Here is a 13,945-nt window from a genome sequence, read left to right as displayed (position 1 = left end):
CATGCAAATGCTACACCCCTTTTTAACAATAACCTTAATGGTTCAACTTTAGATGCATAATTTTCAATAAAACGTGAGTAAAACTCAGTTAATCCTAAGAACGACATTAATTGTTCCTTATTTGTAGGCTCAGGAACAGCTAGAATTGCATCCACATGACCATTTTTTGGTCGAATACCATCCTTGGATATGACATGTCCTAAATACTCCACTTCAGGTTTTCCAAAGACACACTTTTCATTTTTGATAGTTAACCCACTACTCCTCAATGCTTCTAGAACAGCATATAAACTTTCATCATGACATTCCTTATTCCTTCCATATATTAAAATATCATCTTGAAATACCTTTGCATTATTAATCCCTTGTAATATTCTACACATTTCTCTTTGAAATACTGCAGACGAGCTTGCAAGGCCAAACGGCATACGTTTATATCTAAACATTCCCTCTGTGGTAATGAATGCAGTACAATGCTTAGAATCTTCATCTAAATCAATTTGGTGATACGTACTTGTCAAATCTATCTTGGAAAACCAAGAGGACCCACCAACACAAGATGTAAGTTCTTGTAGATTCGGAAGAGGAAATGTATCGACCCAAATGGCCTCATTTAGGCATCTTAAATCGACACATCAGCGCAAATTGCCATTGGATTTAAGGGAAATCACCACTGGAGAAACCCAGTCTGAACTCTCTACTGGTTCAATAATTTCATCCTTGCACAATATTTTTAGTATTTCACCCAATTTCTCTCTGTAACTAATAGGTACGTTCCTAAGTTTTTGTCTCACGGGACACGCACCTTCTCTTGGAATAATTCTATGTTTAAATCCAACCATCTTGCCGATGCCATTGGAAAACACATCAGGAAATTTTTCCTTAAGAAATGAATAGTTGTTCATCTCACGACAGTCATCCTGAATAGAATAAACAGGACAATCTAAACTAGGATCAATTATCATACCCAAGTCTGTTATGTGTGGCCATCCTAAAATAGTTGCACCTTTGTTAGCCACATATATTTTGCCTTGACACGAATTATGTCCAAAACTAATCTTAGCCAAAATAAAACCTTCTAAAGCTATTTTATGTCCAGTATAGCTTCCAGGATGTACATCCGATTCCGATAATGATCTATTCGGCCAAAGTGTTTTAAATAAATCCATGCCCATAATGGTATACCATGCACAAGAGTCCACCATTACTTTAACTTCCAGACCGTCAATGTTGATGATACATGATGGTAGCTTTTTAACTTTACTCGTCCCCTTAATTGACTCATCATGCACACTACAAATTTCACCTACAACGTGAAAAATATCATCTTGATCATCTTCTTGGACACAATTAACCTTAGCTTTAAAGTTGTGACATACTCTAGTAAAATGTCCCTTTTTTTTACAGTTGGTGCATATTTTGTCAAGTGCAGGACACCACTTATAATTTGCTAAATGGTTGCTAGATCCGCACCTATAGCATACAAATTTCTTTTGCTCATTACTTTTCTCATAACTTTTCTCATTACTTTTCTTGTTAGGGTAATTACTAAACGACTTATTATCATTCTTGTACTTGGATTTGTCATCCTTATTTATCACATTGACTGAACTAGACTCAGAATCATTTTTCTCATTTCTAACTTCACGAATACATTGGTCCGAGATTTCTACACCTCTAGCCACTTCAATGGCATTTTTTAATGAAGTATTACCTGATGACCATAACTTTTCCTGAATTGTTTTAGATTTAGTTTTCATAAGAATTTGGGCACGTAAAACCTGGTCATATGTCATACTTTCAAACTCACACGTAACAGCTAAACCCCTCAAGACTGAAACATACTGATCAATCGACTCATCCACTTTTTGAGCCCTTGAATAAAACTTGAACCTTTCCATAACAACATTAATTTTCCTCCCAAACCTTTCCTGCATTTGTTTGACTGCGCATTGATAAACACCCATATCGCCAGCATTCTCAATTTTAGGTAAATTCTTAAACTCCCTTAAACCCACTGCCCTAGTCTGTGTTTAAGTAAAGACACTTTCCTTCCCTGTGAACATTCTTCTTCATCTAAAACCTCTACATTAGCTTCAAACATGTCAACCCATAAGTCCCACGCAATAGGAGGTTCACCAGATTCTGCTAAAAAAAATGGCGGTGGATGAATCGAAGACATCTTAAATACGTAAAAGAAATGCAATGTAAATGCTTCAAAATGAATATTTAAAAAAAAAAGAAAAAAAATTCAAATCTTGCCCAAAGAGTTCACCAAAGTTCCAGTTATATTCTTTGTTCTACATCAACTTGGGCAAAAAGTTCAAGTTTCAAATCTTCCCCAAAAAAAAAATTTGCTTGTAGATCCAAATAATCCAATAGTATTAAACGTTGTGTTCAATAGTCAAGGAAAAGTCAATAAAAAAAATAAGCGCTCACTTCCATATACTAAGCACTAGATGATAAAAGCTCCTTACTACACACGATGTGAAAGTTAATAAAATGCTCGGCGCTCGGCACTTGTTACTAGGATACCTTTAAACAAAACTTAAAATGGCCGCCACGTTGCGTAGTAGTGCGTGGTGATGCACGACGTTGATGACAGTCTACGGAAGCCAGTGTGTCCTTCGCATCATCCATGAACGTGCGTCATAGTACGCTCACGCATCCTTGATGACAATCTACTCACGCGTTGAAGAAATCAAGTCGGCGTCTTGAAAAAATGCAAGATGTAACGGCAAAGCGAACACGTTACTAAAGGTAAAGGTTCCGAGCAAAATTTTGCCACTTCAGAGTTTCTTTAAAGTTGAACCTTAAGGAGCGCCTTAAGGAAATAGCAGAGTTTGCAGATTTGGAGTATTATTCAGTATTATTCAATCGAAAGTGGTACAAAAATGTTTTGGGAAAAAAAAAAAATCCACAAGGAAAATATGCTCAGTGCCGCTGAATCCCGCTCGTCGCCATGTGTTGAAAGGAAGAACGTAGGCAAATCCAATTCCTTACTTCTTTATTTCATGGAGTATAAACACAGCGGCACCGAACACGACTCCAACCTCCAACCCTCCTCCTTCAGCAACTGCCTTCCCTACCACATCAACATTCTCACAACCCATGCATTCCACACACTCCACACGTGCACACACAGACACGCGCTATCATACGCTAGAGACAATCCACACGCACAACACGACACATACAAACCAATACCACAGACTTCTACAACCTTCTTTACCAAAAAAGCAAACAATACACTTTCGTCTTCTGCTGGCAGTCCCAAAAGGGAATCAAATATAGATTCCTAAGAGGTATTTAGGCCTCCAGCATTATGTATGTTAAGGTAGAAGCCAGAACCAGAATAATAATAGGTTATTAGGTTATCTACCTCCTCACTGTAATACTCATTATGTTAAGCTTGTTAAAGACCTAGCATTACATCAAAGTAGGACCCAAAAGTAGCCTTTGTCCTTCAGAAGTATTGCTGCTGGGCTAGAGAAACAGTAAAGATTCCTCTTAGAATACTGGTTGCACCTTTGTCACTGTATAGTATCACACAGTTGAACCCCAGCAGCGGAAGGATATGAATCAGGGCTGGAGTCAAAACTGAATCCAGAACCAGTGCTCCTGGAGCCGGAAACAGTTCCAATGGAGGATCAACTGGTGAGACCTGCGATAAAGGGGTGGATGAACATCTGGCTTCAGAAGTGGAGCAGGTTGACTTTGTCCCCGGGGTAAGGAGGGCCGGCGAGGAGGAATTTTCGTCGGGTACTTGGGTCAAAAAGTCATGGCAGGGGAGCAGGAATCAATCTCATCATCTGCAGCATGACCTCTCTGAATGCCTCAAATTTCTTTGGAGTCAGCGGTGGCCCAGGGAATTCAGGGCACATAAACTACAAGTTTGGCATCAGGTCTGAAGAGGCTCAGTTGGTTTTGGGTTTCTGTAAGACTGTGAGACCTCTTTCAAGAGTGCGATCATCTGTACAACAAAGAGCCTTACTTACCTTTACTTGGCTCCTGTGGGATTCACAAACATTCCCAGAAGTGCTTGGAAAGCTGCACCAGTAAATGGACTTTCCCCAAAGAGTCCTTTACTCGTGTACATAGTGCTCACGTGCAAATGCACTGTTTTATCTTTATCTTTTTTTTTATTCCACAATGGAATGATTTTTTCACATGGGGAAAGCTCTTATCCTGAATTCACATCAAGTCTGGAGGTGATAAATTCTCCTTTCCATCCTTGCAGATGTTTGGCAATGCCCACAAATGTAAAAGTTTGTGGACTTTCTCAAATGTCTAATATAAACATTGGCTTCGAAAGCCCTTTTACCATTCCCAGTGGGATTCACTAATGTCAAATTACTACGGAGAAATCAGCAGTATTAAATCGATTTACGACAACTGGAAACCCCTTTATGGATTCCGACCATTGGATCCCTCTGTGGATTATAGGTAGGCATAAAAAAGATAAATTCAGTCATAACCTTGTTTACGATAGAATTTACCTTTGTGAATACAGCCCTAGATGAATACTATTCTTCAAATTAGCTATTGATTTACAATAGCAATTAGCAACATGCAGTTGTACTGTTATTTTTCTTGGGATTTCAGTTAAGGCAACCCCATTTACAATCATCTAATAAAAGAGACATTCTGGATAAATGTAATTTTGGAGACTATTAGTTTTAGAAAAGCAGAGCTACAAATGGCCATCAAAACGGAAAGTGATTTGCTAAGCACTGCAAAAAATGTTAGAGTGAGCTACAGGCTTAATTACTGAAGCCAGAGTAACTTTTAAGATGCAGGTAGAGGTGACAAATCCATATGCAGCCTACAGTAAATGCATACATACCTTCTAATACTTTGAGAACTTCAAAATCAATATCCTTTTGAGTCTTCAAACTTTCGTGCAGGTTGTGCACAGTCGCGCCAATTTGTTCTCTTTCTCGCCACTTCGTCAATACCCTGAACTTTCTAAATGTAACATCGTCCTCTTTTACTGTAATGTCATCGATATCTTTCAGGTCCAGGTTAAGACACAGGATTGCAGATTCTTTCCAACTGCTGCCAAAGCTTTTAGCGATTAACATTAACTGCTGATCAGTTATGGTATCTAGAAATATAAAAGGAAATACATATGTGTTATAAAGTAGAAATATACAGAGCCCAGGTAAGATGAAGGAAAGTCTGTTTATTGACCATCCACTCTCCTCACTGGAGAGTGTCACAACATTCCATGGCAAGCTTCAGGGTGGGGCATACCAACAGGGTAAGGAGGGGAGGGGTGGATGGGACATACCACTTGGAAGATAAATTACAACACATCTTCCTTCCATAGGGTGATGCAGAGCAAAGAACAGGATACCCGCAAAGGACAGGGCGGTGCCGTAGCGCCGTAAGAAAAGAAAGAAAAGGAACACAGAACATTACTCAGGTGCATTTACAATCTTGTCAAAGCTCCACCATTGGCCATTCTCAAGTTGAACAACATTTTTAAGCACTTTAACAATTTTACACGGCATGTAATATTTACTTTGGGTAGCTCCCACTTTGGTGTTCTTCCTGACCTGTACTCTATCACCCACCTCCCACTTGGAATCCTTCACCCCGTGCTTCGTGTCATACCACTGTTTGTACCTATCTTGGTGGAGTTGAACTTTCTCTGATCTTGTCCCCTGGTCCACTATTCTCAGCTCTCCCCCGCTCAACCAACTGGGATTCAGCTTGGTGCAAGGTTCACGCCCACGCAATGCTACAAAGGGTGAGATTCCTGTGACTTTGTTAGGGGAGGTGTGATAAGCCCACAGGCACCTTCTAAGGGACTCCTCTATATCATGTCCGTTGGTTGCTGCTAATTGAATATGTTCCTTTATGATTCTGTTAGCTCTTTCAACTAACCCATTGGCCTTGGGGAAATACAGGGCAGTGGTCTCATGTTTGATGTCCAGGCTCTCGAGAAATGCACGCATCTCTTCCGAGCAAAATTGCACTCCGTTATCTGTTATCAAGGTCACTGGAATGCCTTCTTCCACAAATACTCCGTTTAAGAACTCAATCACAGTCTTTGTTGTGACGGAGTTGACAAACTTCTGTTTGATCCAATGGGTTGTATAATCGATTAATACCAGCATGAATCTTCTCCTCTCTCCCAGTTCTTGCATAGGCCAGCTTGCTCCATGGTTTAGTTGGTACTTCCACTGGAGACAATGGTGCTTTTTGCACAGCTTTAGACTTGTCGCTTTTGGCGCACGCCCCACAATCCTTAACGGCTTGTTCAGCCATGGCATCCATCCTGGGAAACCAGAAACTAGATCGGACTCTGGCTTTAGTGAGACTGCACCCTAGGTGACCTTCATGTGCCAGGTCGATGACTTTCTTCCTGAGGCCTTTGGGAGGAACCACTCTGTGACTACGATAAATTCTGCCTTTCATGAAACTTAATTTGTTTCTCACTTCCCAAAACTCTGCAACACTAGTTTCAAGGTCCTTTTTGTTTGTTAGGCCATCCTTTTTCCATGTACTCCTTCCGCACATTTATTTCTTCGTCCTTCTTAGCTTCTTTTTCCCATTCCTCTTCTGTGATAGCAGGTGTTTCTGTCATTAGGATAGGACTGTCAAGAGCTTCTTCTTTTTCTTCCATCTCCGGTAATGGTGCCCTCGACAGGAAATCCGCAATCTTGTTTTCGTTTCCTGGTACATACTCCACATTGAAATTATAGTGTTCCAGCCCTAAGATCCACCTGCTGATGCGCGGTGTACAATTTTCTAATCCCTTCACAGAAAAGATGAAGGTGAGGGGCTTATGATCAGTTCGGATAGAGAACCTTAAGCCCCACAAGAAAAACTTAAAATGTCTGACCGCCCAGAAACAGGCTAGGGCTTCTCTTTCAATAACGGAGTAGTTCCGTTCTGGGTTTGTGAGACTCCGGGATGCAAACGCAATGATTTTCTCCTCACTACCGTTTTTTTGTATGAGTGTTGCACCCAGACCCTTATTGGATGCATCCGTGGTTAGGATGGTTTTTTTGGATGAATCAAATGTTCCTAATGCTGGGGAGGTTACCAATTCCTCTTTTAGTAACTTAACCACGGCATCATGCTCTTCGTTCCATTGGAATTCCGTATTCTTCTTCATTAGTTCTCTCATGGGCTCACACTTGGCCGCAAAGTTCTCCACGAATTTTGACATATATTCTAAAAGTCCTAAGAAGGACCTTAATTCTTCCTTGTTCTTAGGACTAGGTGCTTCCATCACAGCTTGGATTAGACTGCCCTTCGGTCTGAAACCATCCTCTGTGATCTTGTGGCCTAAGTACTCTACTTCTTTCACTTTTATTTTACATTTCTCCTTCTTCACAGTCAGGCCGGCTTCCATAAGTCTGCTGAACACCTGTCTCGCGAGCCCATCATGTTCTTCCTCGGTTTGCCCATAAACGAGGATGTCATCTTGGAAACATAAGGTGTTCTTTACTCCTTCCAAGATTTTCTGCATAGCTTTCTGGAAAATGGCAGCGGCAGATGCTAGGCCAAAAGGCATCCGTTTGAACATGAAGGCTCCTGATGGGGTGATGAACGCTGTGAGGGGCCTTGATTCGGGATGGAGTTCAATCTGGTGATATGCCATGGACAGGTCTATCACACTGAAGTATTTAGCTGGACCCATGGTGCTCAGCATTTCGTTGATTATAGGCAAAGGGTGTCTCTCGACCCATATATTATCATTCAAGCTGCGCAGGTCCACACAGAGGCGAATACCTTCCCCACTGGCCTTGGCTGCTATGACAATCGGGGCCAACCACTCTGTGCTGGTTACAGGTTGAATTATATCCAATTCGCAAAGTTTGCGCAACTCCTCTTCTAGTGGTGCTTTCAACTTGAGCAGTACGGGGCGTAGTCTATGTACTACTGGTCTTGCGTTATGTTTCAATTTGATTCTGTGTTGGAACATGTGAAGGCAACCAAGCTCGTCTCTGAATAGTTTTCCAAACTCATCACAAATGTTACCACTTTCCCGGGACCTGTCAGTGAGTAACACTTGCTCAGCACTATTTGGATCAAGGATGATACCCAACTCCTTTTGGTGAACCCATCCCAATAAGTTGGACCCTGACTCTACTACATACACTGGACCAAAAGTCTCCCTGTCTTTGAATTGTAGATGTACATTTTTCATGCCCACTAACGGTATTTTACCCTTGTTATACCCTGTGGGAGAAATATCAGGCATTTTTAATTGTTTCACATTACAATTTCTCATGGACACAAAATCACCACGGTTCAGTAAGGTGTAAGGCGAACATGAATCTGCATACATTTCTACGCATTGGCCATCAAGGAAGACATCACATTCTGGGTAAATAGCATTTATGGTACTATCAATGTCTTTTACCTGCAATATTATTTTCTCTCTCCTAGGTTCTATGCATTTCACTTCCCTGGCTGTATTTTTTCCTGCACTCCTACTATCCATTCTAGTATGTTGTTCGCCATCTCTACATACTCTCGCGAAATGCCCCCTCCTATTAAATTTTTTTACATGTGACAAACCTGGCAGGGCACTGGTAGAAAGTCGCAAAATGGTTATTGCTGCCACACCTGTAGCACTTGGGACCCTTCTCTTTAGGATCTTCTCTCACACCGTAATTATCTTTTGACCTGACCTTACACACTTCAATGGAATCCTCTTCATCTTTTACAGAGGCTACTTCTTCTCCATTGGTCCTTATCTCCTTGATACATCTAGCTGTGTGCTCTACAGATTTAGCTATTTCTATAGCTTCTCTTAATCCTAGATTTTTAGCTAGCAACTTTTCTTGAATGCGTGGGTTATTAGTACACCTTACGAGTTGGTCCCTTATAAGGGAATCTGTTAAGTTACCAAACTCGCACAACTGTGTTAAACCCCACAAAGCAGCAATGAAATTCTGCACGGATTCTTGCTTACCCTGACACCTTTTGAAAAACTTATGGCGCTCCAAAACCACATTTATCTTGTCTCCAAAATGTTTTTCTAATTTCTCCATAGTTTGCTCCTATACATCTACACCTGTTTCATCCTCACCCTCCTGTGCTAGCATAGGAAGGGATTCATATACTTTTCGCCCTTGCCTACCTAAATTATGCAATAGGATATGTTTCTTCCTTTCTGGCTTGTACTTCTCACCACCCACCGCTATCAAATACGATTCAAAGAGTTTCACCCACTCCTTCCAGCTGATTTCTGGTTCCCCTATCTCATTCAAAAAGGGTGGGGGCTGGCTCATACTTGCTGCTGCCATGGTTAACTCTGCACACGTTTAATTGATAATCCTAGATGGCACACCAGCAGGACACAGATTTAACCACAAGACACACAAGTTTACAAGAATAGCAAATGAAGTAAATTGGCAGGTACAGTTTCTTGTAAATTGGTTAATTAAACTAATAATCCTAGATGGGACACCTGCAGGACACAATATTAACCAATGACACTCAATGTTAAAAGAATAGCAAACAAAGTAAATAGCAGGAGAAGTTCCTTGTAAATTGGGTAATCCTGGGAGAACTGGTTTCCTTTTCCTTATTGGACGTAAAGCATAGGATGTGGCATGGGGCAAAATCAGTACCTAAAGAATGTAGCTGGGATGTGCCCGTAAAGTAGCGGTACCAGGCAGGAGGAAGGGTTCCTTGGCCTTAAAGAGTTAATGAGTTCTAAACACTACCGGCCCTCAGCTGCTGGTGCGCCGGGGAAGCGTCTCCGACGTCCGGTGAAGGAAGGAAACAGGCGCTGACAGGAATCCTCTTTTTCCCGGCCACACCCCCCGGCTCTTCACACAGCGCAGCAACAGCAGGCTATCCGGAAAACGCCACAGCGAGCCTCTCGAGTCGTGGCAGCCACACACGTCTACTCGACGACACGATTTGCTCCGACCACAAGGACACCAGCAAACGCAGGCACTCCGAGGCAACGAGATCAGATGTTCCCTCAGGCGAAGATGCCGTGCCGGAGTATGACGGGCGGCACAGAACGCAGGTAGGCTCTAATTACTCCCTCATGACCAAAGGAGCACTCGTTCAGCTTTGCACACGCCGACCCCGACAGGCATCCAACGTGTGATAACACGCAGGGGAAACTTCTTGTCCATACTAAACTTCACTTATATAACTGCGGAGCGAATACTAGTAACAACGCACAACCAGTCGCTGGGTAGACACTTTGCTGATGGGCGTCAGTTCTTAATTATTTCACGCACAGCATGCAAAGCTTCACGCAGTAACGGATGACAGGTGGGGTAGTCCAGTCACTTTGCTGACCAGTTTCAGTTCAACGATAGATCACCCACAGCATGCAGAGATTCGCACAGGGACGGATGACAGGTGGGGTAGAGCACCACACGAGAGAAGTAGGGTTAGCTCTCACCTCCCTTATGTTATTTCTCTGTCACTTTTCCGACCGCACAACTTCTAAATCCACGCTTCAATCGTCCTGCAGGGTTCTCTGGATCACTTTCGCTTCCAACGCGTTCTTGACACAGTTTACTCCAGCTTGTTCCCACTGGATTGAGTGTGTGGAGAGAGTACTCAAAGGGGAAATGGTCAACTTCTGCTCCCTGCGCAGTCCGTCGCCAGTGTTATAAAGTAGAAATATACAGAGCCCAGATAAGATGAAGGAAAGTCTGTTTATTGACCATCCACTCTCCTCACTGGAGAGTGTCACAACATTCCATGGCAAGCTTCAGGGTGGGGCATACGAACAGGGTAAGGAGGGGAGGGGTGGATGGGACATACTACTTGGAAGATAAATTACAACAATATGTTAAAGTGAAGAAGAGTTAAAAAAAGGTTTGCACAATTATTTATTTGAGTACAATAGATTAAGGGGCAGATGTACGACAGTTTTTTTGCAGTCGCAAACGGGAATTCAGTCGGTTTGTGACTGCAAAAAAGGTCAGCCCTATTTACAAAGCATATTTTGCGAGTCGCTAACCTATTAGCGACTCGCAAAATATGGGTAGCGGCTCGCTATTAGGAAGGGCGTGCCAAGAGCGTACCTTCCTAATAGCGAGTGCAAATGGCATGTTTACTACCTTTTTCAAAAGGGTGGTAAAGCATTCGCAAACGGGAAGGGGTTCCCCAGGGGACCCATTCCCCTTTGTGAATGGGTGCATAAATATTTTTTTAAGAGAAGGCAGTGGTTCCAGAGACCACTGCCTGCCCTTAACAAATAAAAAGGAAAAGTTTAATTTTTCAATTTAAATGCATCCCGTTTTCCTTTAAGGAAAACGGGATGCATTTTTTATAAAAACTGCTGTATTGAAAAAGCGTTCACAGACATGGTGGTCTTCTGTCCGTAGCAGTCCACCATCCCGGTGAGTGCTAGCCATTCCCGATGGGGTTGCAAATTGCTCTTGCCTCATGAATATTGATGAAGCATTCAATTTGCGACCCCATTGGAAATCGCAAACAGTGTCTAAGACACTATTGTACATTGCATTTTGCGACTTGCAAATTGGGAGTCACAAAGCGACGCAATTTGCGAGCCGCAAAATGCATTCTTCGTACATCTGGGCCTAGATGAAAAGTTAAACTGTAACTTACTGGATATGCACAATGACTTCCTCTCACTCCTGCTTTCCCCCTGAACATCACTCCAATCGTAAATAATTGTAGATCAACGAGGATTCTGTTCCATTATTGCCTGTTTTGGTGCCACCAGGCTTTAAGATCCTTAGAAAAAAAATGCCTCTCCTGTACAGATGAGGACACTAACACTAACCTGTTACACCATTTGCACAACTAAGCTCCAACTAAACTGTCAGTGACCCCAATAAAAGATCAAATTGACACTCTTGGTACATAGACTTTCTGCACATCTGTATGAACTACATTACAAAATTATATATTAAATACAAGATGTATTGGCACAGGTAAAGGCATTTTATTACCAAAAAATAATTCACAATTCTTTTCAATTATAAAATCTTCTGAAATTCTCTATTAAGACCAAATAAAACCAGACACCCTTAACTGTTATGTGACTTCTTATTAGATTTCTTTTTGCAAAAATGTAAACCATTTCTGATTAAATTAATTGTAAAACCAATGCACTGCCAAACGTATTAATGTGTCCTCCCCATCAAAACAATTTCTACCTATCCTTGACAAACAGCTGATGGGCTTCTTTAATTTATTGACTGTTCACAGAAACCACTGCCAGTAGTAAAATATCGAGTCAGTTTCCTGACATCTTTTGCAATTCTTTTATGCGTATCACTTTCTATGATTTCAAAATCATCCAAAAAGCTGTACCAATATCCCTGCATAAACGTCAACTTGATCCAAAATTGCTGTCAACGTTCTGACCTACATAGAACTTCCCAACCTATCAAAAATCTTGGAATAGATGATAAAAGGAAGCCAAAATAATGGTTTTCAAGGTCCCTATTGCATTCTCTATTTGAGCTCCTAATTCCTAACGACAGCGGCTGCAGCACCGCCCTTGTTTCCTCTAGCCTTGACCCAACCACTGTTCCTGCTTCTATAGGACCATGGTGGTTTTGTTCTTGCCTTTATGCTTAAAGGCACAGACCAATGCACTTAATACCCTAACAAGGTATAACACATACTTTACCACAAAAAACTTATAAGAATACATATATCATATGATGATGAGGAAGAGGGATTTGTAGAGCGCACGCATACTCCAAAGAGTCTCTTGGTGCTAAATCGAAGGCTCCCTATCGCAGCACTGATTGCCCATTAAGTCTGCTGAAAGAGCCAGGTTTTTATTTTTTTTCCCTGAAAATGGATAGCTCAGAAATGGAAGGGAGTTCCAGGGGGAAGATTATTCCAGACCACTGACCCAAGGTAAGAGAAGGATCTGCCTCGGTCCTGGCACAGCAGATTTTAGGAATTCTGACTAAATTCCTGGGAGGGGCATGAGCACAAATCATCCTCCTCAGGTACACCGCACCTTTATCATGTAGAGCTTTATGAGCCAGAACCAGAGTTTTAAAAAGAATTCTCTTTCTGATAGGAAGCCAGTGAATCGCTTTCAAATGCGGGGTCATTTGGGTTCTTGGAGCGAGGTTGGGAAGAGTTCTAGCTGCTGCATTCTGCGTCACTTGAAGTCTATTCAGGAGGTATTCTGGAAGAACAAAGTATAGTGCATTTCCATAATCACATCTGGAAGTAATCAGGGCTTGGATCATCGTTTTCTTAGTTTCGACCAAAAAAAGAGGTAAGAATTTGTTTCAATGAATGTAAGTGCCCAAAATAAGAGCCAACCAGTGCCTGAATTTAAGGTTGGAGGAAAGGGTAATTTCAATTTTGATTCCCAAATTCTTACTGTGCTCAAATGAGTGCTGATGGGGGGGGGGGGGGTGGGGAGGGGGGGGGGGGGGAGTGAGCACCCTTAAGCCAGAAAGTCTTACACAGATTGGGTGGAGTGAAGCCAAAAGCACACAATCTCCATTTTAGCAGGGTTGTATTTTAATTGGTTGCAGGACTACCCGTTGAACACATTGGAGAGGCAAGTTTTAATAGCTCCTCCATCAACCCCTTCACTTTTTTCACATGTGAAAAGCAACTGGATGACGTCGGTATCTGAAATTACCATCGCCCCCATTACAACAAATTATGGATACAATAATTAAAAAACAGTGAAACTGTATAAAAGATACTTTTAGTGGCTGAATGACACCTTTCACATGTTGTTTAGTAGTTGAATGACACCATTCAGGTCACCAACATCTGAGGTCATGCATCAGATGGGAACATCAAAGGTAAAATCGTAGATTTCATCACAAAACTCATTGCATTCTTTAGTCTCTTTTTTCCCATTGACCTCCTGGTACTCTGAACAACAGTTAACATGTGCTTCTTCTTTGCTCTCATTTCACCATGCTATCTTCCATTTGTTGCAGACATTTACACCTGCTAAATCAACTGTGTGGTTGTAGACCTTAAGTAT

The 13,945-nt window shown here is 41.8% G+C and overlaps 1 protein-coding gene across 1 annotated transcript in view; it reads right to left on the bottom strand.

Annotated features, from left to right (window-relative positions):
* Positions 1-13,945, bottom strand: part of LOC147662771 (uncharacterized) — a 191,578-nt gene that overhangs the window by 15,538 nt on the left and 162,095 nt on the right. Inside the window, exon 16 of the mRNA XM_086950914.1 lies at positions 4,847-5,107. Coding sequence (XP_086807040.1) covers positions 4,847-5,107 — 261 coding nt within the window. The remainder of the gene's footprint in view (positions 1-4,846; positions 5,108-13,945) is intronic.

This window comes from Lissotriton vulgaris, unplaced genomic scaffold, assembly GCF_964263255.1.
Source record: "Lissotriton vulgaris unplaced genomic scaffold, aLisVul1.2 SCAFFOLD_756, whole genome shotgun sequence".
NCBI lineage: Eukaryota > Metazoa > Chordata > Amphibia > Caudata > Salamandridae > Lissotriton > Lissotriton vulgaris.
This window is presented reverse-complemented; position numbering and strand designations above follow the sequence as displayed.